At 53.2% G+C, this 25,350-nt stretch overlaps 7 protein-coding genes across 7 annotated transcripts; all 7 read left to right on the top strand.

Moving 5' to 3' along the window:
• Positions 1 to 3,348: 3,348 nt before the first annotated feature.
• Positions 3,349 to 4,072, top strand: LOC128267554 (flexible cuticle protein 12-like). Its single transcript, XM_053004419.1, has 3 exons — positions 3,349 to 3,478; positions 3,555 to 3,682; positions 3,749 to 4,072. Exons 1-3 carry the CDS (start codon positions 3,470 to 3,472, stop codon positions 3,933 to 3,935), a joined length of 324 nt encoding a protein of 107 aa, XP_052860379.1. The 5' UTR covers positions 3,349 to 3,469; the 3' UTR covers positions 3,936 to 4,072.
• A 665-nt stretch (positions 4,073 to 4,737) lies between these two features.
• Positions 4,738 to 5,052, top strand: LOC128267555 (larval cuticle protein 65Ag1-like). The gene has a single exon (XM_053004420.1). It carries the CDS (start codon positions 4,738 to 4,740, stop codon positions 5,050 to 5,052), a length of 315 nt encoding a protein of 104 aa, XP_052860380.1.
• Positions 5,053 to 5,730: 678 nt separating this feature from the next.
• Positions 5,731 to 6,057, top strand: LOC128277993 (endocuticle structural glycoprotein ABD-5-like). Its single transcript, XM_053016614.1, has one exon. The coding sequence runs from the start codon at positions 5,731 to 5,733 to the stop codon at positions 6,055 to 6,057; it is 327 nt and encodes a 108-aa protein (XP_052872574.1).
• A 2,065-nt stretch (positions 6,058 to 8,122) lies between these two features.
• LOC128277626 (flexible cuticle protein 12-like) lies at positions 8,123 to 8,643 on the top strand. Its single transcript, XM_053016108.1, has 2 exons — positions 8,123 to 8,247; positions 8,370 to 8,643. Exons 1-2 carry the CDS (start codon positions 8,123 to 8,125, stop codon positions 8,557 to 8,559), a joined length of 315 nt encoding a protein of 104 aa, XP_052872068.1. The 3' UTR covers positions 8,560 to 8,643.
• Positions 8,644 to 12,325: 3,682 nt separating this feature from the next.
• LOC128268576 (larval cuticle protein 65Ag1-like) lies at positions 12,326 to 12,723 on the top strand. Its single transcript, XM_053005702.1, has 2 exons — positions 12,326 to 12,447; positions 12,519 to 12,723. The coding sequence occupies exons 1-2, from the start codon at positions 12,326 to 12,328 to the stop codon at positions 12,721 to 12,723; spliced, it is 327 nt and encodes a 108-aa protein (XP_052861662.1).
• A 2,845-nt stretch (positions 12,724 to 15,568) lies between these two features.
• Positions 15,569 to 16,349, top strand: LOC128267044 (flexible cuticle protein 12-like). Its single transcript, XM_053003835.1, has 2 exons — positions 15,569 to 15,696; positions 16,160 to 16,349. Exons 1-2 carry the CDS (start codon positions 15,569 to 15,571, stop codon positions 16,347 to 16,349), a joined length of 318 nt encoding a protein of 105 aa, XP_052859795.1.
• A 5,600-nt stretch (positions 16,350 to 21,949) lies between these two features.
• LOC128268177 (protein lethal(3)malignant blood neoplasm 1) lies at positions 21,950 to 25,110 on the top strand. The gene is made up of 3 exons (XM_053005203.1): positions 21,950 to 21,964; positions 23,813 to 23,933; positions 24,029 to 25,110. Exons 1-3 carry the CDS (start codon positions 21,950 to 21,952, stop codon positions 25,108 to 25,110), a joined length of 1,218 nt encoding a protein of 405 aa, XP_052861163.1.
• Positions 25,111 to 25,350: the final 240 nt, after the last annotated feature.

Here is a 25,350-nt window from a genome sequence, read left to right as displayed (position 1 = left end):
TCCAGCATTTCAGCATGCGGCATTCGGTGAAATATTTCATCGAGAATTTTTTTAAATTCCCGATGTTAACCAGCATTCCGTTGACCAGATGGCCATTTTCGTTAAACACCCAGCAGGTTCATCGTGACACTGAAACACTCAGTGCACTGACGAAGATGACGGTCCTCGGTCCTTGACTCTTCGGACGGATTCGACCCACGGGCCAGGGTGCCATGGCAAGGACGTCAAACTTGTCGTGCCCCATCGTTGGACCCGTTAGAGCCCGGCTAAGATGTCGGCGACCAGAATGATGAATGCTTCTTCGCTTATGATCGCGCAGAACGATGGAAGCCCCATCAGCCCCGTAATTGGTGGCCATTAACGAAAGAAGGGGGCGTAGAAAAAGGGGGATATTTTTAGGAGGAAGTTAATTTTGTTTACGTGTTCAAATGCACAAAATTAGATCCTTTGAATATGCATGAGCATATCATCGATCGAAGAGTCTGCTGAATTTTTAATCCAGTCTTTTCAGAAACGCACAGTTTTAGGCAAGCTAGGCTTGGAAGTCGATTCAAATGCAAGGGGCTCAGGCGTTGCCGTTGAGCGCCAACGTATTACTCAACGTACGCTGACGGCGGTATGCTAAGTAGCTGGGCTTTGTTGTTAATTTGGTCCGGGGTGGACCATGTGATAAGCGCGACGGGACTGGCTATTCGTCCAGCCCGGGGTTTTATTGCATAAGATCGAGCGTTGAAATCCGCACCCGCCTAGATCGCTGGCACTGGCGCCGGCGCCGATCGAGGATCGATCGATTAGCGCGTATCGATCGACTCCTCCCGTATCCGGTGCTGCCCCGCAAGAACTCTACGCAATCCGCCACCGACTCAGATCTCGCGTCGAACACGCGACACTAAAGATGACCGAAGACGTAATTTCGACCATCTCGAACCCGGTTGACGTAACCGAAGACCAATTGGTGCTCCGCGTGCAACGATGCAACACGCTCCATCCCGCGCCGATGAGGACATCGCGCTGCTGTGCACCCCGACGGGACGGGAATCGTCCACCGCCCCGTCTGGTGAGGATGGGCTGATGGGCGAGAAATGAATATTTAGATTACAGCTGACCGATTTAAGCACTCCGGCCTCGTGGCGCTCGGTGGGATGAGCCGGTTAATGTCCGACCGAGGAGCACGCGCTCGACGACCCGACCCAACGGGTCGGGGCCTCCCACTTGGCCCAAGTTCACCGCGGTGTGTGTTTTTGTCACCATTTTGGGGCGACGCGTCTCGCGACCAGTCGAAAATCGAAACAAACAGAAAGCCACCACCACCACCCGGTGTCGGTGCGGACATTAAACGGTGCGGGATGTAGGTCGAGCGCGCGGGCGCAGGAAAAACCGGCCCCGCGAAGGATGGCCCGGCCAGGAGGTCAATCCACGGCACCACGCGCGCGGCCGATGCACGCTGACATAATCGATGCATCATCATCATCACCATCGTCGAGTGGTCCCTCACGCCGAAGCCAAAGGCTGATTCGGGGATTACTGCCACGCAGCCGGGCCTTGTGATGATCATCGGGCGGGCCCTGGGAGGCCTTCCGAGAGCTGCGTCGCGCGACTAAGCCAATGTCAACGCCACCGTCACCGTCGACGGTCGGACCAAACATCTGCGCCCGATTTGAGCCATTCTTTTGGACGTAAACATTTGGCGGTGCCTCACAATTCAGGCTCCGGTGGAACCGAGCGAACGAACGCGAGTTTGTGGAGGGATTGGTCACTGTCAAACAAATGGTCGAAACTCTTTCTGAAGCTCTAAGAACTTTAAGAAGAACCCTCTCTGGGATTCCCAACGCGGTCGCTACGATGGAATACTATACTCCCAGGCCCGACGGTTCTTTGCCAGACCAAACGCTTCGACGACGACTTCGGGCCGAGCGTTGGATTAGTTTTGAACACAAACTCTTAAACACACACCGATCCGGTCGGTGTCGTTCGCTGGCTCGCCGTCACTCTACTGCGGAGCGGAGAACCATTTTTTCGTAAGCAGCATCCTTACGCATAAATTAATACTTAAATGTGACTTATGTGTAAGCGTCGGGGAAAGAGCGGACAGCGGTGCGCGGACCAAGCGCCGTTGCATCCACCGCTGACAGCGCCGGTGGAGAAAGATGAAGAAGATACGTTCAAGGTTAACCAGAAAGCCGTTTGTGAATGGCAACCAGTGGTTAGCTCGATCACTTTTCAAAGCCATGCTTCTACTCGAACCCTGGCCTCGGGTTGACGCTATTCTCGAGCTTCACTGTTCTACCATCTAGCCAAAGACCGAACATCGCCACAGAGTGCGATCCCCATTAGACGGGATGGGACCGGGTTTTTGTTTTGTAGCGTAAATGTCGCCAAAAGGAACTTAGTCCATATCCTCCACCACATCGGATCGCCATTTGGGGCAGAATGTCAAGAAAAATGTGTACCAATTCCGTGCCCCTTCATTAATCTTTCGCACTGGACAAAAACAGGCCACCCAAAACGAAACGGAGCTGGCATAATTCAGTCTCGTTATCCGTACATCATTATTGGCCATAAATCGCTTTGTTTGTCCACGGGTCGTGTTCAATTGGAGAACGGTGGCTTTTAGCACGCGACATTTCGACGTGCACGTGCTTGTTAAACGCTGGATCGGCGAAACAAATAAATAAGCAAAACATTCGCCGAAAAGGAGACGGAACGCAGCAGCCCAACGACGGGGCTCACGCACGCTCTCATCACTTAACGGTACATCAAAGCAAGCCATAAATCATGAAGTGCATATGCTCGGGTGGCGGCTGCGCTTCGCTACCGGTTTGGGTACACGATCACCGTGATCCATCACCCCCCGACGCAGCCCGACCGCGTGTTTGGCCGAGTCTTTTATGGCCACAATTAAAGTGCTCCTAAAATACACCCAAGCCGTCGGATGTATCACCGGCTGGGAGCGAAAGCGAAAGTGATCTCCTTCCTGGGCGACCGTGGACGAGACTCGAACCATTCTGCGGTTCTAACGGAACCTTCATTGCGTGCGATAATGGAACGATTTGCCCCCCGAACCGTGGCTCGAATTTCAGCACCCGTCCTCGACATTCTGTCGCGGCCGATTAGCGACGTCCTCAGCCCCACAGCGAACTTGAAGTCAACGCGAAACAGGTTAGGCCAGCCCTATCAGATGTGTGGAGTGATCGATGCCCGCGTGTCCGCGGACCCCTGCAGCTTCCTTGGGCGTATCCAAACCACAGAACCGCTCCGAACCGGGAACGCTCCACCGAGAAAGGGGTTCAAGTTATCGATACGGCTGGTCCATAAAGTACCGATCGCTAAGTACCCGCCCCTCATTCCAGCCAGGGGGCGTATAAAAGAGCATGCCGCCGGCATTGTCCCGTGTTAGTTGGGTTACTTCATCGCTCGAGGAGGCCTTTTGCTCGATCCGTTCTGAAACCGTTTCCCGTTTGCTTCCAGGATGAAGATGGTACGTTGTCCCCGCGGACCAGCGCGTGCGTGTGTCTGGTTAACTCTCTGGTTTGTTGTTTTTCGTGTAACTGCAGTTTCTGGCACTGGTGGCGCTGAGTGTGCTGTCGGCCGTGGTGCTGGCCGCTCCGCTGGATGACTCCCGAAACGCTGAGATCTTGCGGTACAGCAGCGAAAACATTGGCATCGACGGATATCGCTTCGAGTGAGGAAAACCCCGGCGTTGACTCGGACCACTAGGACCACTAATTGGCCCTCTTCCTACCGACAGGTTCGAAACGAGCGACGGCACGAGCCGGAAAGAGGAGGCCGAACTGCGCAACGCCGGCACGGACAGTGAGGCGATAGTGGTCCGCGGTTCCTACTCGTACACCGGCCCCGATGGCACCGTGTACGTGATCAACTACGTGGCGGACGAGAACGGTTTCCAGCCGGAAGGAGCCCACATTCCGAAGTGATTCCGGTGCGATTCAGGTCTGCAACAGAGGGTCCCGTGTAGCTACCGCAAAAACCAAACCGAAGCCTGGATTAGGGATCACCTTTGCTATTTGCCCCGAGTTCGGAGCGACAAAATAAAAGACTCCCCTGAAAAACCTGTGTTTTGTTAATGCCACTCGCTTTTCGTAGGGTCCATGTTCCACTGCCGACTGCTAAAGGTCAGCATATTCACTACGAGCGAAGAAAGTTCAAAGTTCGACTTCAAACATTCGATCAAAATGGAGCACTTAAGGCAGTATCCTAGAAGGAGCATTTGTGTGAGATCACTGCACGCTTTCACTAGCTGATGCTGAGTGATCTAACCGAAGATCACGATAGAGTAAACGGACACGTTTTCTTGTTCGACTTCCTTATCGTACGGGGACTGCCACAAAAAAAAACCGGGGACCTCTAGAACCTTGCACTCTCAATCTCGACTGACCGGTTTCTGTCGGCACAGAAAAAAACCGAACGGATGTCAAACGATACGGCACGCAGCTGATCAGCTCCGAACGAAAGGAAAGGTGAAACGGACCCCCCGACAGAACGCAGAACGTAGATGCTCGGGCAGCAGGTGCTTGGCGAACGAGTTATCAAAGCTTTGACCCCATTATCGGACGGAGTTCCGCATCGATCGAGAATGGGCCATCCGAATTGATTGGTCCCGATGCCGAGCGTATAAAAGCGCTCATCACCGATCCACCGGCCACCAGTTTCGATCGCGAATTTCGTCCAAACGGATTCAGCAAAGCCTTCTCGAGGAAACTCCACAACCCAAAAAAGATGCAGCTCACGTTGGCACTCGTCGTCCTGGTTGCTGCCGTCACCGTGGCCGTCCCGGTACCGGACAAGAACGCCAAAACGCTCAAGTTCAGCAGTGCCATGAACTTGGACAGCTACAACTATCAGTACGAGACGAGCAACGGCATCTCGGCCCAGGAGACCGGCGAGCTGAAGAACTTTGGAAGCGAGGCATCGGCGCTGGCAGTGCGCGGCACCTTCAGCTTCACGGCCGACGACGGCCATGTGTACACCGTGAACTACATCGCCGACGAGAACGGGTTCCAACCGGAAGGGGCACATCTCCCGAAGAAGTAAACAGATGCCGCCGCCGGGTACTATTGGAATAAACACAAAATAAACACTTAAACCTCTAACCATTCTGGCACTGTTGCCCCGGGGGGCAACCCCCTTATCGATGACCTCCATCCGCGCACCGCCAAGACCTTCGCGGAGCTGCTGTCAACTTCTGAGCTTCAATCAAATCATTGTCAAACGCTGACCATTTGTCAGCAGCGAGAGCCGCGAGGATCGCGATCCATAAACACCGCCGGACGGTGGCGACAAATTTGGCGACACTAATTTATTGCCAAAATTTACAACCGATCCGCGTTGACCCCCCGGGCGAGCCGAGCTGTGTCGCTGGTACTCGCCGCCGTCTCTGTTGCCTCCGGTCGAAAGTCTTTTCAATCCGCAAAAAACCCGTTGGATATCGGATGTGCCGAATGGGTTTAAACTTGACATTCACTTTACGCAAAACTCTTTCCTTCTTAGTACCCCCTTGTGGTCCACGCGGCGCTTCTCCGTCGTCTGCGAAGGTGCGAATCCGTCTGGGAGGGCCCCTTCCAAGAGAAGGTTCTCGTGTCGGCGCTCTGCTGCTGGTAGTATAAAAAGCAGACCCCGCTGTGGGCTGCACCATCAGTTGCCAATTTCTTTACCGTGACTTTACTGTGAGCTTCCGATCGATCGAGCAGCCCTCCTATCGCCTATCGGATCATGCAGACTCCAGCGGGACTCGTGGTTCTGGTGCTCGCCGCCGTCGTAGTCAGCGTCCTGGCGGCTCCCGCCGAGGAGAAGGATGCGCAGGTGCTGAAGTACGACAACGACCACAACGGCATCGATGGGTACAACTTCCAGTTTGACACCAGCAACGGCATCCAGCGGCAGGAGCAGGCCCAGCTGAAGCAGTTCGACGCCGAGAACTCGGCCCTCGTCGTGCGAGGCTCGTACTCGTTCACGGCCGACGACGGCCAGGTCTACACCGTGAACTACGTAGCGGACGAGAACGGATTCCAGCCGGAAGCTCCGCATCTTCCGAAGTAACCAGTGGCATGAACCGTTTTACGTTGAATAAAAGTTAGTGTTTTCCCGCCTAATCGTTGAGTGTTGAGATTTGTTGAGTTGAAATTGGACAGTAAATTTTGGGAACAACCGCCATTTCTTGACACTGTTATAATAATATAATAATATAATATAATAATATCGTTTAGAGCGGGTCTAACACCGTGTCGTGTGGGCCTTCGTGGCACTGGAAGCCAAAGCCGAAGCTCAATCTTGTAGAGGTAATGGGTATGTCTAATTTTAGTGTTGAAACACACAGCAGTTGAATAAATGGAGACGTCTACAAAGCAAATAAAGGACATCCGATAGAGAATGATGATAATCCAGAACTTTCGTCCGACTTTAGTCCATAACCATCCAATTCACATGCAGAAATATGGTTTTTGGTCAGAACTAGTCAATCATCAATGAGCGGCACACAAGGCCACGATTGTTAATTTGAATAGATAACCCAGTGAATGAAGTTAAAAACTCTCCTTGAAAACAACGAATAGCGTGAGTTACAAATATTGGAGAGAAAGCACAGTTCAAGTCCAGCAATTAACGATCTTCAAACAAACACAAATTCGTTGTTGAGAGTTGAATGAACTGTGAACACTTTTGACCGGTACGCGTCCTGCGTGCGAAATGTGGATGCCAACATAGAATACCAACAGGATGAATTTGATCGCCAATCTGTCGCCTGAGAGCACGTAGCGGTTGTAGCGGACATCAGCAACCGAATGAAATCTCCATCAACGTGACTTTTCCATCGTTCGCGTTTCTGACGCAATGACGCGTGAGAGAATCTAAAACGGAACAGAACGGTCCCCCCCCGAAAACAATCATAACGACGCGGGTCACAATATTGGTACCGTTCCGGTCCGTACCCCAAAACAGAGGGTCGGACCCCCCGGGCCGGATCCTTATCGACCGACGTCGATAAATGATCGCCGACCGTACCGTGGACCTCGACATTTTGGCACGCCACCCAAGTGCAGTCCGGTCCGGCGGTTCGGGCTGACTTATGTCTTCCTCCGGACCGGTTCCTAACGGAAGCATCCGAAGCGATTGACATTTTCTGGCCCCGGCCCGCACATCCGACCCCGTTTCCATCCGGTTTCGGCAGTGGCATTGAAAGTGTTCGCCAATTTGTTTTGGCATCGGCGAGTGACGCGGCGCCTTACGTGGCGCCGTTGCTCCCGTTTAGATGGACTGGCGCTCTCTGGCTAATCTCGATCCGCGGCTCACGCGACCAATGTTGGGCAAACCGTTGGGCCCATCATAATATTCGAAGATCACTCGACGGTGACGCCGACGGGCCGATAGAGAGAGAGAGAGGGGTTGCGATGGTTGCGTACCGATTTGTGTGTGCGTGCGTGGGGACATCTGCCGCCTGGGGGTGTCGCTTCGGAAACCGGTTCAAAATTGTAATTTCGGGTGTGGGTCAGATGAAAAAATTTGAATTCGCTAAGGGGCGCTAGTCCGTGACGGGTCGCGCCGTTAGAGAGGGCGACCCGAGTGGCTTCCCTCTCCCTTCTAAGCGGTCTGCGCGACGGCGACGGGGCCACCGTCATCACTGGCCACACCGCGATCCCACGCGGCTCCGACGCAGCGAATCGGAAGAAGAAAGATGCCAACTCCTTCAAGATGAACCGGTGGCGCATGCCGTGCGGTTACCAGGGCAGGACCAGCCGACGGCGAAGGTGAGTTCCCGCGCCTGCGCATCGAAGCACCCCACTACCCGCCCCACGGGGGGTTGCAAAACCCCAGGGCACCGCCACTTCGGCTTGCTCCGGGTGAGATGAGAGTCGCGTGCGGTTATCGGGTTGCAGGTTGGCGCCACGTGTGCTGCTCCCCTCGGTGGCGGGGGGGCAGTCAGCTGGCCTCCAGCCCGACCCGGGCCCGGTCCGATCCGACCCGAGACCCGAGGACTGGGAGTGCTAACGTATAAATAGCAATGCGATCCGCCAAGGAGCCAGTCAGTTGTCTAACGAGTCTTCACCGAAGCGCACCAGTTAGTCACACTAGGTCATTGTGCGATCGTTTAACCCACACACACACAAACATGAAGTTCGCCGTTGTGTTTGCCGCCATCCTGGCCGTCACCCTGGCGGCACCCGCCGACGAGCGGGACGCCCAGGTGTTGAAGTACGAAAACGATAACCTCGGTCTCGATGGGTACAACTTCCAGTGAGTATTGGCCCGCAGTGTAGTGTGCCCGGGCCCCCCCGCCCCCCCGATCGCGTGCCGCTGAGTGGATTCTAAACTGGTGTCCTTTTCGGTGTCCTTTCGGTTCCGGTGTTCCGCGTTAGGTACGAAACGAGCAACAACATCAACCGCGTCGAGTCGGCCCAACTGAAGCAGTTTGGCGAAGACGTCCAGGCCCTCGTCGTGCGGGGTTCCTACTCGTACACCGGCCCCGACGGCCAGGTCTACACCGTGAACTACGTGGCGGACGAGAACGGATTCCAGCCGGAAGCCGCGCACTTACCGCATGCCTAAGACACCCGCCCCTAGCAGCGGTAGTAGCACCAGCTGACTGTCCTGTTCTGTCTGCCCTTGCCTGTGTTCGCCTGTCCCCTGTTAGGACCTAACCCCTCTACGATCCCTTTTATCACTTCAACCACAATAAAAGCTGTGACCTGATTATTTTTTATCCCCCCAAACCACCGTCTCTTCGTACACCGAGTCCCAGTTCCCCAGAGAGTGTGATTCCGGAGGGTCCTTGACTCTGGAAGGCCATCTTCACACTGTCCGATTATTAGCTTGATCGATTAAGTGGGCGCCATAAAGTGGGTGCGCTCCTTAATCAATTTAATGCACCGACGCCGGCGGCAGCCGATAACGCATCCTTAATGCTACCCCATTAAGGGGAGACGCTGCGGTTATTCCGATCCGCAAGCGTTCCGCAATTAAACAGCATCCCGGAACATCGACCGGAGCGGCCAGCTCGCGTGGCCAATAAAGATGTCCCACCGTCCGGGAACGACAGGGTCTCAGATTGTACCACACACAACAACGGAGCTGTTAACAAACCGTAATTAGCGCCCCGCGACGCTCGACAAGAGAGAGACCGCGGTCTAGGCGCAGTCACCGACGTAAGCAAAACTGGATTGCCTTCGGAACGAACCCCCCTCATGAAAAAGGGAACGGTCGCACTCGGCAGATGACACCCGCTACGATCGTTACGACCACGCCGAATGGGGACCCGTGGCTAAATTCGGCCCCAGGAGTCGTAAAGTGGAGTCTAAATCCAGCGATCGGTACCGCACGGTACCCACAGCCGGCAAGGACGCCAAAGGTCGCGCCCGCCAGCACACTCGGTGGGTCACAGTATGTGGGTTATTTTTGAAAATGGGGACTCTCAACGGCCAGAGACGGCCATTGCAACAGCGAAGGACGCGTGCGTCTATCGAGCGTGCCTTCGGCGGGTGCTTCGGCCGAAGGTTTACCCTGTCCCCGGGCGGCATCAGGTGGTCCGACCTCCATTCTGCTGCTGCTGCTGCTGGTGGCGATGCTCATCTGCGCGGCGGTTAAAATGTCCAAAACCGGGTGTGGGTCATTAAATCGTTATCGGTGACGCCGCGGGCATTGAGTTACCCCTCGCGCCGGACTGGGACGATCACACGGGGGGTCCTTCGTGGCAGACGGACGGCATGCGGCATGAATTATGCTCCGGCCCACCCATACGCTCGGCGCTGACCTGACCCGGGTCCCACCGGGTTGGCTCATCCACACTCCACTCATTAGGGGGCCGATTGTGCCATGATCGTTTAAAGTTTTTGTTTTCGTTTTCGTTTTCTGTATCATCATCATCGTAAACGATCGTCGTAAGGCGCCGGGACGACTATAAGGAAGGCAGGAAGCAGGCTGTGAGGCAGGCGTTTTATGGGGCCGAACAAGGGGTCTTTCTGCTCTGCATTACTATGCAAAGGCCATGGGGTCTTTGTACCGCAAAAACACGATCTCTCGCCCCGCGATGATCGTTGCTTCGCTGCGTTGGCGACAGACTGTCTAATGGCGTTTCTAATCGCCTAACAGTATGCAATCTTAAAACACGCCTTCCGCGATCGATCCAACGAAATTGCGTTCAAGTTAGATGATCGCGCGCACTGCAAATAGAGAGAAGTCAGTAAAATCATCAATAACGTTGCGTGTCGTCCTGGGGAAATACACTTCACCGGCCAATTGCCCAATCCATGATTCAGCAGTCCGTGGGGATCACGTCGGTTGGAGAAATGGCATTGACGATCTCCTACACGACACGAGCATTATTCTCGCAGCTCTTGATGTCACGGTCTTCCACTCGCCCCTGGCACCGGAAGCTGGGCGCATGCCACTCGGCCTTCTTGGTGCACCGCCAAATCCTGGGGCCATTTCACAACATTGGGCAAATCCAAAGCAAACGAAACATCGCCAATCTTGGTGATGTTTGCAAGGAAGGCAATTAGAATTGGTGTTTGATTACGATGAGATCTTGAACTTTCACGCCTGCGAAGGTCACGCCGGGCGCGATTGGGCGGGACCACCACCGGTGTTCAAGTGTGTGTCCGAAGACGGCCCCAGATGCTCGTGCCGGTGTGACACACGCGTGACAGGTTGCTTCGCGAGTCTAATTTGAGCACACACGTCCCCCGAACCGGATAACCGGTTTCGGGTTCCGATCTCCGTTTTTTTTGGCACCGTTCGATGAAAGTGAAGGTGAAGATGGGCGCACTTGATGCGCGCTGCATACGCCTCGCTTACATCAGTACGCGCCGAAGAGCATCGAAGGACGGGGCCAAGGGGCGCCTCTCGGGGAAGCGACCGCATGGAAAGCGACCGCACGGAAAGCGACGCGATTAGAACACGTTTCGTGTTCCGCCGTTCGACCGACCGCTTGCCCCGAACTGGTTTGGATCTATAATCGTAGCCGATATTTCTTTCGTTCTGATTTTGCATAAACGGCGTGTGGCCGCGGCGAGGAAAGCAGCAAGCATAATCAGCCTGTGAAGGCGACACCGTGGATCCGTGGATCGTCGTTTTGGGGCCCATTGCATCACTGCCAAAGTGATTCCAGCGCGCGGTTTTCGTCGGTGCTAAAAAAAAGGAGTATAAATTATTCGTGAAAATCATTCGATATCTGCACGCTTCCGGCATGGCTTGACGGGCGGGCAGCATCAGCATCAGCAGAACTAGTTTTACTGATTAGCTGATGGTCGCCATTCGCTTCAAGGCTCGCTTCAAGCAAGCAACAGCATCACTTAGAAACAGGGGACCGGTTTCGGGTGAAAATTGTACCACTACGATCACTGTACTACGAGAAGCTCTGCGCGATCGCTCACGATCCTGATACGTAGCCGCGTAGCGTCCGTGATAAGATTAAGAAAGAAAGAGTCGGCGATAAAGTGAATCGTCTGTACGCATCGTACCGAGCATTAAAAGATCATCAAAATCTTTTAATGCTCGATCGTTAAAAGATCGTCGATTCAGGACCGTTCCCAGAATTACCGTGGCCCGGTATCCATTATCGTGTCCATTGAACGCTCCACTCTACGGCAATCATTAAAACGGTGACCTTTTCCTGGGGTGTGATGTATTAATGCAACGGAGCGGAAACTCCCCACGGATCCCCAGCCTAGTGTCCTGAACGGAAGACCCGAAGAAGACCTGAGTCTGTCCACCTGTGGCGAACCCGGCACGCTGGTTATAACTTTAACTTGCCGGCTAATGCTTATGCTAATGAGTGGCGATTTTATCAATGAAAGCAAACGCAGCGGGCACCGCCGGAAAGGGAACGAAACGGACCACACGATGGCGTTCGCGCAGGCCCTCGCACCGTGTAGACATTGTGGCCCCACCGGGACACCTTGCTGCAGCTGCGTCTGCTCCGATTTTTTCGCCCGATCCAGGTTTCGCCCAAGTCCTGTCCCATAAAACACCCTCCAGTCGCGCTGCAGGAGGAGTCGCGAAAGCCGTGAAACTCGATTCGAGTTTTGCCAAGTCGTCGTCGTCGTGCTTGACAGGGGGCACCACCCAGATCGATCGGCACTTCCACTATCCCGGGGCGGGTGCCCGATCGGCGAAGTGGACGCCGACACCGTTCTAACCGGAAATTTGCATAAGATATTAGCGTGGCCGCGGCCAACCGGAGCGTATATAAAAGAAAAGCATGGGCCGGGCGTGCTAACGAATTGTGCTTCGCCAGCCTTCGACGGATTCACACGTCCTCGCCGCCGCCGCAGCAGTAGCATTCCCAGCCGAGCAGCCAACCAACCAACACTCCGCCATGAAGACTCTGATCGCATTCGCCCTGCTCGCCGCCCTGGTTGCCGTGGCTGTTGCCAACCAGAACGCCAAGATACTGCGGTACGAGAACGTGCAGGAAGGCGACGGAAGCTACAAGTTTGCGTAAGTTCCCCCCGCCCCGGCGGGGGCCCAATTCTTCCACTTCCACTCCGACACTCATCGTCTTCCTTTAGGTTCGAGTCCGATGATGGCATCGCGCGCCAGGAACAGGGCGAAACGGCCGGTGAAGAGGCCGCCGTCAACGTGCAGGGTAACTTCAAGTTCGTGGCCACCGATGGCCAGGAGTACGAGGTGCAGTACGTGGCCGACAAGGATGGTTTCCACCCGGAGGGCGCTCACATCCCGAACGAGTACGTCCAGACCCTGAGCCGGCTGTAGGAGTTTACAACTCCACCCAAACACAAACACCACACTAGTGATAGCCCGGACTTCCGGATCTGATTAGGTACTGTTCGAAGGAGAGCGCGAAAATACATTTCATACAACATAACACCAGTCATGTTTTGATGTACCGTAAATGGCCGTATCGAGTCGTAGGGGCTCGGTGAAGAATCTTCCCTGTAGCCAAAAAAACCGGTTCCGGTTTGCTTCTCCGGACTCCCGCCCCTGGAGTTCTGTCATTTGGCGAACGTCACTCCGCAAACTCTGTCTTCTCGGCGGCGTCTGACGGAATTACGTCGAGTGATTCGCGATTGGCGTTCGATCTAAAATTGTTTACTCGACAAACCGCAAGCCGGAACACACGAATGTACACATTTAGCAGAAATGACATCCTGGAGTTGACTGCGAACCTGCCGATGGTTGACAAATTTGTCGCTTGCACGATCACCGCAAGAAGCATCCTTTTTTTAAGCTGAGCACGACTTTTCTAAGCACAACCATAAAGAATGTATCCGGCCGCGCGCACCGCCTCTGGAAGATTTATGCTCTCAAAACACATCCCATTTTTCTGAAGGCATTAGTTAATCCTTGTCCACGATTACCATCACCGACGCTTCAACGGGTAAAGGTCAGATATTGTGCGTGTGTGTGAAGACCAATTTCCCCAAAAGGCCCTTCAACGTCCAGAACGTCCGTTTAGCGGGGTCTCAGATTTCTCCATCGCGTGCTGGTCTTATTCTTCCGTTCTGGCCATTCGCAGCCGGTTAGCACCATCGGTGTCCGTAAAATGCAAAATGCTTCAACATAGGCGACTCGCGGGGAAATTGGCGTCCCAATCTGTGGGCATGAAAAGCACTGGCAGCCGCCACCACCTTCGGTTTCGACGGAGGATCAAGCTGATCAATCCAACCGGGCAATTTGCATACCAAATTAAGCGGACCTTGAACGGGGTCTAGGTTTCGCTGGGAAGCAAACGATGCGCGCGGTCGGTGTGTTGTGTTCTTCCCAGCAGCAGCAGTCCCCAAGCCGAAGAGATTCGTTTGATTGTCCACCGCGCGGTTCGATCGCGGAAAAACAGGTTATTTCCAAATAGCAGCCGGTGCTCATCTGCCGGGAGGTCCTGCGGGGGCCCCGCGGTGACCGAAACGAGCCAAAGTTAGACGTGATGTTAATTTTAACATTTGAATGTGAGCCAAAATTAACCGCGCACGGAGACGATCTCGTGCGGCGACCCACGAAGGAAATGCCGGTCGATCTGCCCCGATCGGACACACCTCGACCGGTTGGGGGCCCAGTTTTCCCTTTCGTTCGCGTCCTGTTTCTGACGGGACGCCCTTGACTTCGGTGTCAACGAAGGGCAACCGATCGGTCTAAGCGATCATGTGACGATAGCGTGCAGTATAAGCATACTCATCAAGCTGCCCTGGTGGGCTGCAGTTTTGAGGGACACCCCGATGACGGATTCGGTGGCTAGGCGTCAGTTTCAAGGTGACAGACGCGTGATAAGCGCCCAGGCGTTGATGTCAGGCGTGCGTGTGTGGCGGCAGGCATACATTTATGTTTATGCTAATCGGATTAAGCGATGGTCGCTCGCGGTGCCGTCGGCCATCGCAGACCGATCGAGTTCAGCTGATGAACCCGGCGGCTGCAGCTGCAGCCCATTCTTGAGGTCCGACCCGGCACAACTATCGCCCAAAGCCGCTTACGCGTGTCAGCTTAGCACGCTTCGCGATCAGCGGTCCGAGGTGCGATTTGCGTACTATCGGAAGAATTATGGCGAGTTTGCGGTCGGTACTTTGAGTTGCCGAACCGCCAAGTGGTCGTCCCGAAGGCGGGGTCTTGAAAGTGACTATCTTAATTTCGGAGCCGGATCCTGTCTGCGGCACCTCTTTCAAGAGATTCTCGCCATTTCGGAGATGTTGTAAAGTCAGTTCCTAAGCACTCTCAAGACGGGATTTTTTAAATAATCGTTTAAAGATATTATCGACCACTTTTCGACCCGCCACGAGCTTGCCGTTTCCGCATCGAACCAATTGCTCGGCGGTGGCGGCACAATCTCAATCATTGTTTGGTTAAAAACCGTTCGGGCGCGGCTCGCTTCAAGTATCGATAGCGACATTCCACTGCCACCGGCTGCCGCCGAAGCTAACCTTGCCGAAGGTAACCACTTTATAGACTTTTCTCCGGCGAGCGAGCGTCCGGCGTTTGTTTGTCCACCAAATAGTGTCGCAACGCGGGCCACCACCGCGGGTGACATTTTGGGCAACGGGCTGCTCCTTCGAATGCAATAAAAATCGCGCTACCCACCTCTCCGGTGTCCGCTGAAGTCTTGCGGCTATCGATTGGTCTAGGGCACCCTCTGGATCTCATTGACACCTTGCACGGCACGGCGATAATCTTGCGCCCATCTTCGCCAGCGTCCTCGCGCCGTCGTCCACCTTTCTTGGCAGGTGACGCATGCCCGATCGTGCGAAAGCGCCGGAGCGGGACACAAAACCGCCCGCCCGAATCCGGAGCCCGGGTGTGTGCAAAAGAAGAAATATGCCAGAACAGCAACGCACGACGAAGATCGGATGATTGTATTTAAATTTCCCGCTCATCTCATCTCAGCCCGCCCCAAAACGGCACGTACGTGGCTTCGTCGCGATGTGAGCCAGCGGTCACACACACGCACAGCGGTGGTGGTCATCCCTCCCCAAGGGGCTCGCGTATCCTGCTGCTGCTCGCGAACATGTATAAAAGAGCTCCACGGGCCAGCTATCGGCATCAGTCGCTTCTACCCGTTGGCCCCTCTAATCAGCTTATCAGCCTTACTGTCGTGTGTGTGTCCTAGCCGCCCAACATGAAAACCATCTTCGCTTTCGCTTTCGTGCTCGCCCTGGCCCTGGCCGCGCCGCTCGATGACTCCAAGAACGCGCAGGTCCTGAAGTACGAGAACGACAACATCGGCGTCGATGGCTACAAGTTTGCGTAAGTGTCGCAGTGTCCCCTGTTGGTGATTGCCGGTTGAACAGTGCCCAAACGAAAGACTTGCGCCGGGTGGTGACTTTTAAGCGACGAACCCGACCCGAAACCGGGAAATGTGATAATGCAATGTGTGAACGCGCTAAATGCGCCGTTGATATGGGGTAGCTTGTGGATTGAGCAACCAGGTGCGGCCAGTGCCAGCACACGAACGTTGCTGAGGCGTTAAACGAGCGATGAGCGCTAACCAAATCGCGTCGCGCTGTTTGTTTAGTCATTTTGGCGTCATTCGGGCGTCCAGTCTGGCGCACGATCGTTGGGAAACCCACAGTTCCACCGGCTAAAACACGCTCAAGGATACCTTGGTGACCCTTCATCACTCCTGCGCAACGATGCACCACTCTGAGGGGGCGATCTTTCCTAATCACGATCGATCACGCGTGTGTGTGTGTGTGTTTGTATTCCACAGTTTCGAAACCAGCGACGGTCACCAGCGCGAGGAGCAGGCTGAGCTGAAGAAGCTGGGCGATGACGTCGAAGCTCTGGTTGTCCGCGGCTCCTACTCGTACACCGGCCCCGACGGCGTGGTCTACACCGTGACCTACTTGGCCGACGAGAACGGATTCCACCCGGAAGGCGCCCATCTGCCGGCCGTCTAAGGTGGATCAGTACGAACGAGCACCCACCCACTGCCCCGTGCAGGTGAACCGCCGGGAAATGGAACCACCCGCGTTGTAGAAATACGGTTCACCCCGGCACCAGCACACCAGAGCCAAGGCACGGCAACCGAATGCACACACACACGCGCGCATGTACGCGCCCACAAAGCACAAAGCAACTTCAACGACCGTAATGTGTACAGTTTTTGTTCATACTTTCCTACTTTTACTTCACTATCGCTAAGTCTCTGCGCGCGGAACCCGGCGCGAAAGAAACGGGACGCCGTGAGGACCCTTGTGCCTGTGGCGTTCTGTTGACCTAAAGTTACCTGCCCTTTGCCGTGGAAGAGGATGCAGTGTTCTGATCCTCTTCCTGTGGCCTTAGAAGAGATTATGTTTTTCCTTTGCCCTTTCCTATGGTGACACCAACTGCCATTAAATGTAACATCAACCACACTGGAATAATAAACTCATTGGGGAGAAACGAAAACCTGGACCTTTGTTATTGCATGCCATCAACGGCGACACGCAGCATCCGAACATTAAATTCTTCACGCATCCTCAAAGTTGAATCGTTAAGGCGCTCAACTCACTTTCCTCGTTAACCTTGCATCGATCATCCGAAAAAGAAAAGATTTAAGGTGTCATAAATAGCGATCGGTAGAGGGCGCTACGAAGGACTGACCTTGCGATGCACACACTCGGCGAGCCATCGGCGTATAGTTGGCGCATAAAAAGGCTTGGCTCTAGAATTTTATGATCGCAGCCCAAATCGAGTGTCGCATCGGTTGCGAAACCCGGCGCGCTCCGTTGGCTGTCCTCGGTCAGAGAGTCTTATTGATCAAACTCACATTGAACACAATGAAAAATGAAGATGCCCTCGGCAAATGGAACAAAAAAAACGGAGCCGATGCTCTCGGATTTCCATAATCCATTTGCATAACAGCTTCATAAAGCAGGTGGCCACCGGCGACTGAATGCAGTCCCAGAAAGATAGACCTGCAATCAAACGTTCTTCTCTTTTCTGCATTTTAAATGTTATCAAAACTATTGAGCCCCAAAACCGGGGGCCTAGATTCGATTTTGAAATTAAAAATAATTTTGACCACCGAGAGAACCATTTCAAGAGTCCAAGAGGACAACTGTTAACGATCACTCAAAAGATCAAACCAAAAGAAACGATTTCCGGATCCCAAGCCGTTGTTCAAAAATGCTGCAAATCCCCACTTTCCACCAACACATTGCAAAGTTGACACAGAATTTCCTTCAAAACAACAGAAAAGTACAGGAAATAGGACACACAACTACCCAACCTGCTCAACCAAATGTAAATTAGTTAGGAAATAAGCCCAATAATCTTATGTTAGAAACAATTAAAATATGTTTAAGTTACTTCTAAAACCAACCACCGCAGGTTTTTTCTTGTAAAAAGTTTTCCTGCATCTTCGTCTCCAGCCCCGAACAAAGGTTAAATAACGAAAAATGCGTTACCACCAGATTAGGTATCAAATTCATACGATAATGAGGAGGAGGAAACTGTACGCATTAAGAGTCAATTGGCAAACTACTATGTAAACCACCAAATCAAACGTGCAAAATATACTACTACTACTACTACTACTACAAACGATTTCCGGCCACATTCTTGGAACACGATCGTGTTGGGCTTGAAATGTGTGTGCAGCTTTTCGTGAAAGCTCCCGTGAAAGCTCAGCGCGGATCGAGTGAACTTTTTCGAACACGTAACGGTGGGCCGTAACAGTATGTGACAAAAGTTTGCATGATTTTTAATAATTGAATAATGATTTTGAACAACGATAAATCATCATCAAAATTTACTTTCAATCAATTCAAAATCAATCAAAAACTCGTGTAAATGTAAATTTGGGGATTTTTGATACAAACGAAAACTTTTACCCAGTCCTCAGAATCCCTTGAATAGAAAAGTTCACGAATTGCGTTACGATCACTCGTCTGTCGCCAGTTCGTTAGTTTATGGAGCTCCATCGCAATGCAAATGATAGATACGTTTGAGCCCGCAGTTTGATCCCTCCGTTTTGCAGTGACATTTAAATTAATGAACACGATTATAGGCGATTTTTCATGCTGCTTTCGCCGTCCTGTTCTGCGCCTATGATTGATCGTTCGGGTGAGCTTTTATCGACAATGGCCATAACATTGATTCAACTGAGTAAAACGGAGCTCTTTATTAGTTGGACAGGACACCTGTTGAGATATTACATTGTATGGAAACTGATTCTATCGAAAGTTAGAGAGCAAACAAAAAGCAACCCACCGGATTATGTTCCACGAAAGGAGCAAGTGTCCGGGACGGGGCCATAAAACTGCACGAACTCCCAAACTTGTTCTCCAAATTGGGGCCCGGGCCCCGTACCGTTTTATTGTGCGGTGGACGTGGGTCACGCGTCAATGCCGTCTAACGGCTGAAGGCCATCCGAGCTGCCCATATCATTTTTCCCGCCGAACGCATCTTCACGCTGCATTATAACGAGCTTCCTTATGGGCTGACGACATTCGACAAACATCGCACAAACGAACGGGCTACATCCTTAGATTCGGGCCCGGAACACGATCTTTCACCTTTCTGGCACCTTGCGCAGTGCGAAGTTCAACATGCGCCAAGCTGTCTTCCACCACACGTTTGTCGTCTCAGCTCCGACGGCTCCACAAAGGCGCTGGCTACGCAATGCGCACGACCTGCGCCAGGTTTGGCAATGTTTGGGGCCACCGTGTGCTCGAGAGGTATCGATCGATCGGCCGGGGTGCTGGGGTGCGAAAAGTGCGAAAAGAATGCGCAGTGACGAAAGCGCAGGGGTTCGGGCTGGGACCTCCGGGTCGCGCGGAAGGCCAGCCGGCCGCTGGAGCCGAACGGATTACAACGGGCGCCCGAACGGGCATGTTGCGGGTTGGGTGGCGTACAACAATCGAAGCATATCATCGTTAAGGATCGACCGTTACCGGCTCTTCCTACGACAATTAATCAAGAGTCGCTGCGAAACGCTTCTCTTCCGAAAGCACAAGGGCCATTTTACGATCGGGCAGGAACCATTTGTCACGATTGCACCTCGGAACAATCGGTGTAAAAGGGGCATTTTAACACCTCCCGGTGCTCGGTGCGCGGCGCTCGGTAACACGATCCCGCGCGGCTTCGGCGCAAACTTATTGCTGTGAAAATCTTAATCAGTGTCATCATCATTCTGGCCACTACGGGGCAACATTTGTTTAGCAGACAAAATATGGCATTTCTTGGAGCATTTCTATTGGGCCTTTTTCTATCACATAACTTACCAATTTGATTAATCTTTCATCAACCGAGCCTCGTATCAAGTTTGGCATTTCTGCATTTCTAAGTGAAAGATCATCCCGCGAAGATTCCCACCACACGCGGTTCGAAGCCGCGATCGTAAGCACGACCACACGGCGACGTCACCAGCGCAGCCCGGGGCTAGTCAGCCGGTTTCGATCTCGGGTCTGCGATCTGCGGTGGAGCTGAGCCCACCACAAGCCCGGTCCACCCGTTCTCGGCGAGCGATATCAGCCGTGCTAGCCGTGCCGATGGGGTCGTAGTGGCTTTTCCTAGTGCCGCTCGATGCTGCAGCCAACGACAGAACGCCCAATACGTTCTGTACCGTCGCGCGGGTAACATCAGCTTTTGGCTCGCGGAACCGTTCGATCGATCGTCGATCTTTCGCCAAACATCGGCCATCGGATTATGATGAGTGTCGTCAAGTGGCCCGGCCCCAGTTTCTAGTTGCGCAATCCGGCTCGTGAGTTTCCGGGAAGAAATCCGGGTGTGCAAGGAAGAAAATTGGAACCAATACGAGGAAAAGGAAAGCCAATCTCCGACCAGTGCTGTGATAAAGTCATGATCCAACGAATGGCTTTGAAACGCTAGGCAAAGCTAATAGTTACATAACCGTAAAAAGAAACAATAGACACAAAAGTGTCTATTTCAAAGAAGTAAGCTCCTCGAGTAAAGAACGCAACCGAACAGTGGAAAATGAAATCGAAAGTACTGGTAAGTGACAACCAGAGTAGAAAAAAGGATCTATCAAAAGGTGGAATCCGAACTATCAGTGTCTCTGTTGGGGGAAAGAAATGATCAAGGGTTAATTATCTACCTTTTAACCCCTTCTTGTCTCATTGGAATTCATAAGCGATCGGGGTGCGAAGGACGCTTTCAAGCGCCTGCGAAGATGATGATGGACGTCAAGATGTGTTATAAAATTCATAACTTCATCCCAACAATGCGTGCCACGAATATATGGTGGGTTTGTTTTGAAACTACTTCAACGACACTCGTTGATTGCGTGGTTTGCGTGGCCACCGATTTTCGGTCATCAAAAACGCGCCCACGAGCGTGGATTTTTCGTCGAATGCATGCAGCAAACCCAAACCAATAACGGGTACTCCTTTTGGCACTCCGGGTGGCGGTTGTAAACAAATTTACATAAACTACAATTTGCACCTGACGTTTGACGATTTTTTCGTCCATTCTGGTTCGATTCAGCTCGGTCCGTGATCCGAGTGGACGTTACTACTGCGCCTGCCCGGGTCGGAATGCCATAGGAACGAAACGAGTCTTGGAGTGGCTGTGAAATCCGGGTTCCGAATTTCCATAAAAGAACCGATTGGGGAAGCCACCGATCGATCGGCAAACATCGCAATATTCAGTCCAGTGTGTGTGTTGTGTGTGTTTTAATTGCCTGGGAAATTAAAGGCCCCTCAATCGTGCGGCATTCTGAGCGTAATTTGCCGGTAGCTCCACGCGGCATGTCTAAGACGCCAGCCGATGCCGCAACAGCAGCAGGAAGTTCGCGCCTCGTGGTTTCTACAAATATTTACCAAAGCACCAGCCATCCATGGCCGTTCCTGGTCGGGCCAGGCAGACGATGATGGCATCGATTCGGTACTTTTCGGTACTAATTTTGCATTTCAATTATATTTTTTTCTGCGACGACCACCGGTTTTTGTGGCGAGAGAAACAAACTCCCATGGACCCGCCGATGGACAGCTGACACGCCGATCACTAACTGTACATCTTCATGGCGGTCGCTTCGAGACTGAAAACTATTTTCAAATCAGCAGCATGGAGCAATATTTGCCACCCACTCAGAGATGACTCCAATCTGATGCGCTCCGGTGTCAACTCTTGGCTGTTTGAGTTGCCAGTTATCGTAGCATCTCTATCCGCAACCCTTTGCGCCACGCTCGTTGCCCGATATATCGGCTGTCGCGTGCTAAAACCGCCCCGGTCGGTTAACACCCCGGCCAGCACAATGCAGTTTGCAGGTCGTAGATTCAGCACTCGCCAAATGGCCTGGCCTTACCCGACTTTTATCGACGATCGACCGATTATGACAATATTGCAACGCAAAACCTCCCTTCCAGTATTCCCAGAGACCCACCCTTCGCGATGCGAAATGTCATCTCCGACCTCCTCCGACGGCGGCGACTCCGAGAGTGACATCGAACCCCCCCGAGCCCTTGGCGCGGCCCTCGCGTAACCCCACCTCGCGTGGCATTCATTCATCAATCGATCGCGACGATTTTCCCTAGCCCAAGATCGTGTTTAGCATATGCACATAAATATCGCCGAACGAACACCTTTTTCCTTCGCCGTTCGATGTCCGATGGGGGGCTTGAAGATCGCAATCCGCCGATCGCCGATCGCGTGATAGAAGCATAGAAATGATAAGCTGGCGAGCGTTTGGCCACGGATGAATGCTGGCGTTATGCGACGAAAAAGGTTTTTCGTTTTCGTCGTCCCTCAATTGCGGTGATCCAATGTGACGATCGCGTCCATCACGTCAGGGTCCGGGTTGTGCGCTTGTGGTCGATGCAGCTAATTATTCAAACACTGCCGATGCCCCGCTCAAGGGTGAGGTTGTAGCATCTTCGTGGCGATGGGGCGCAGCATAGGGCTACAGGACTCACCGATCCGGCCCGTTCGAAGTTGCTGAGATTGAAGTCGTGATGCGCACGGTGAGCGGCCATAAATTCCTGCGCTAAAGGACTCAGAACAGCATCCGTGTTGAGGTCGGCGGATCGCGTGGTGCAATAGTCCAATATGGACACAGAATGCTTGGCCCGGTGCTACCGTACGGGGTATTCAATTGAAGATTATTTTAATCAACACCATAAATCAACAACCAATTAGACAGACACCGACAGAGTGAGTGTAAAATAGCTTCGTTAAAAACGCCACGGTTCGATGTGCATACTTCTGAACGGCCAACCCTAGATTGAGTTGTAAACTGGCCATCGTAAACTATCCCGAGCGTCAAAATATTATGACGCTCTCCAAGTAGGTCGCACCGGGTGAGTGATGAAGATCGGACAGCCATAATGAGCTTATAAAAATCAAATGAACCTACTCGGTAACGGTAGCACCGACTAGAAAAACGCACATCAAACCGATCGCTGGCCCCATAATCCTTAGTTAATCGATCGTGGCCATCTCGGTGAAGAGCACAAATCTGTGGCATTAAGCCGAATTCAGCTGTCCAGAATTCAGCTAGAAAAAAAAACAGCAAAACGAAGCGTCCAACCTTTGCGGGCCGCAATGTGCTCAACATTTTATGCTTAATCAATATTCAACAAAACACGGCCGGCCACGCTTTGCACCTCGTTCGCATCGCCGTGACTCACACCGTGGTCGCAACCACCTGGCTTCAAGGGGGGGCTCGGGGAGGAAGACGAGCGCGGCTTATGTCACCAAGCGCGCCGAGCTTATCGATCGTATCGCGTTCGGTGCTCGTGCGGTTCGTGGGGTTCACGGCGAGAGGCGCTTTTTTATGAACTTTGCGGCCCACGTCCACGGTAGACGGCCAGTCGGAAGTGCCAGATTCTTGAGAACCGAATGCCCCGCGGGTTAGGACGAGATGGACCGGCGAGATCCTTGCGGCCGTCGCCACCGGCACTGGCACCTCTGACATCAGCCCACCATCGCCGGCGTTGACGATGTTGATTTTAAAAGCGTATTAAGGAAACAAAACCAAAAAACAACAATACATCTTCGGATATGGCTCCGGAGGAATGAAGATGCCCGCCAAAAAGGTGCGCGTTGAGGAGCCATTTGTACGAAACTGATTTGATATCTTTTTTCCGCTCCAAACTCAGCAACGGCCCCAGGTCCCCATGATCAAATTAACATTTGTGCATTTTTTGAGACTAGGATTCGCTATCAGGCCGACCCGCGCGACCTTGCTCGGCCTCCCGCCCGCCTGCCCGCTCGACCGACCGCCACGTGAGTCAGGCGACACGAATGACGCACTTTTTGGTTGTTTTGCCGAAACGAAACCCAAAAAAACTACTTAAAATTTGCCAACAAATCATCCCGCACCGGGGCGCTGAGAGGCGTTACGAGTTTGAAGCTACGCGTATCGTTCGGGGCAAAACGATTGTCACAAATCAACCATTATCTTCATTCCCTTCCCTAGATAATCCTCCTGCTCCTCCTCACGATGGTCCGGGCCGCCTCGAAGTACTACGACGGCCCTATCCGGCCGTACGAGTTCGGGTTCAACATCGAGGGCCACCAGCATCGGAAGGAATCGAAAGGTTTGTATGGCGCGCCGCCCACAGGACTGTCGCCGCCAGTTACTAAATCTCTTCCAAACTGCACCTCTTCCCCCCGGGGGCTTCGCGGCCAACAGATAAAAACGGAATCATTATGGGCGAGTTTGGGTTCATCACCGCCGACAACGTTTACCACGTGACGGTGTATGCCACCGACGAGGACGGTAACTTTAAGATTGTCAGCATGAAAAACTACAAGCTCGGACCGACGGCGCCCCCACCCGCACAGGCCCTCCCGTTGACTCCACGGGCGACGACCGCCACCCGGACCACTCCTTCGACCACTCCGCAACCGTTCCGTATCATAACCACCGCCAAGACGATCGTTCCGCTTACCACGCCCAAACCGTCGAATATTGCGGCCTGCTCGGGATGCAAAATACCGGAGCCACCTAGCAGCATCACGACCACTACCACCACCACCACGCAGCCCGAAACGAGCACCCAGTATGTGCCACCGTTCAAGATCGTGAACAAAAACGACCTCGAGTCTTCCTCGGGGATGACCACGACCACGACTACGGTAGCGCCCACCGTCGGCGGAGCGCAAGACACTCCTCAAAAGCTGATCGACAAAGCAGCATCCAAACCCACCCCGGCCGGCCAGCGTCCTGCTTCCGGTTCCGGTGGTGCCGTCGAACGATCCGATGAAAGAGCGTCGAAAGAGCGAACGCCCAGCGATAGAACGAGTTCGGAACGTCAACCGCCTAAAGGTATGCAACCGAATAGCAAATCGGTGACCGAGTTTAGCCGAGACACACCGAGCAGTGGCGAGCGATCGAACGCAGGAACCAAACCGTCCTCCGGTAGTTCAACCGGCCCACCGACGCGCGAGTCCGATGATCCAATGAAGTTAGTCGAAATTCACACTGCCAACATGATCCAGCACATCCTGAACGGGTTGCTGTATCGGTTCAACTACACCGCCGGTTACCATGGCCACCACGAGGAGGGCGACCGGCAGGGCAACAAGGAGGGAGGCTACTACGCGATCGGCCGGGACGGGATCCGGCGAGGCGTGAGCTACAAAGCGAACGAATTCGGGTTCCAGCCTCACATCAAGTTCGAAAAGGTGACCCCCGAAGAAACGCCCCGGGAAGAGACGGAGAAGCAGGCCGGGCTGAAGGGATTCGACTTCAAATGGTTCTACGGCTCCTAACGGGTCCCCCATCCGAGAGTATTCCAGCATGTCCTGCAGGTGCAACACCGATAGCTTACGACAAAATACTCATGAAGCATGTGAATACTTGAGCTGGTGCGAGGAGAACGTTATACGATCGACGACTACTGCCTACGATAGGGACTCCCTTGTCTAAGGGAGTCGAAAAGCTTATTTGAATAACATAAAGCAAGTCCTAATGCAGAACGAAACACTTAAAGTATAGATTTTAAGTTTTAA

Source organism: Anopheles cruzii, chromosome 2 (genome assembly GCF_943734635.1).
Source record: "Anopheles cruzii chromosome 2, idAnoCruzAS_RS32_06, whole genome shotgun sequence".
Lineage (NCBI taxonomy): Eukaryota > Metazoa > Arthropoda > Insecta > Diptera > Culicidae > Anopheles > Anopheles cruzii.
The sequence above is the reverse complement of the archived record's forward strand: the minus strand, read 5'-3'. Positions and strand labels throughout refer to the sequence as shown.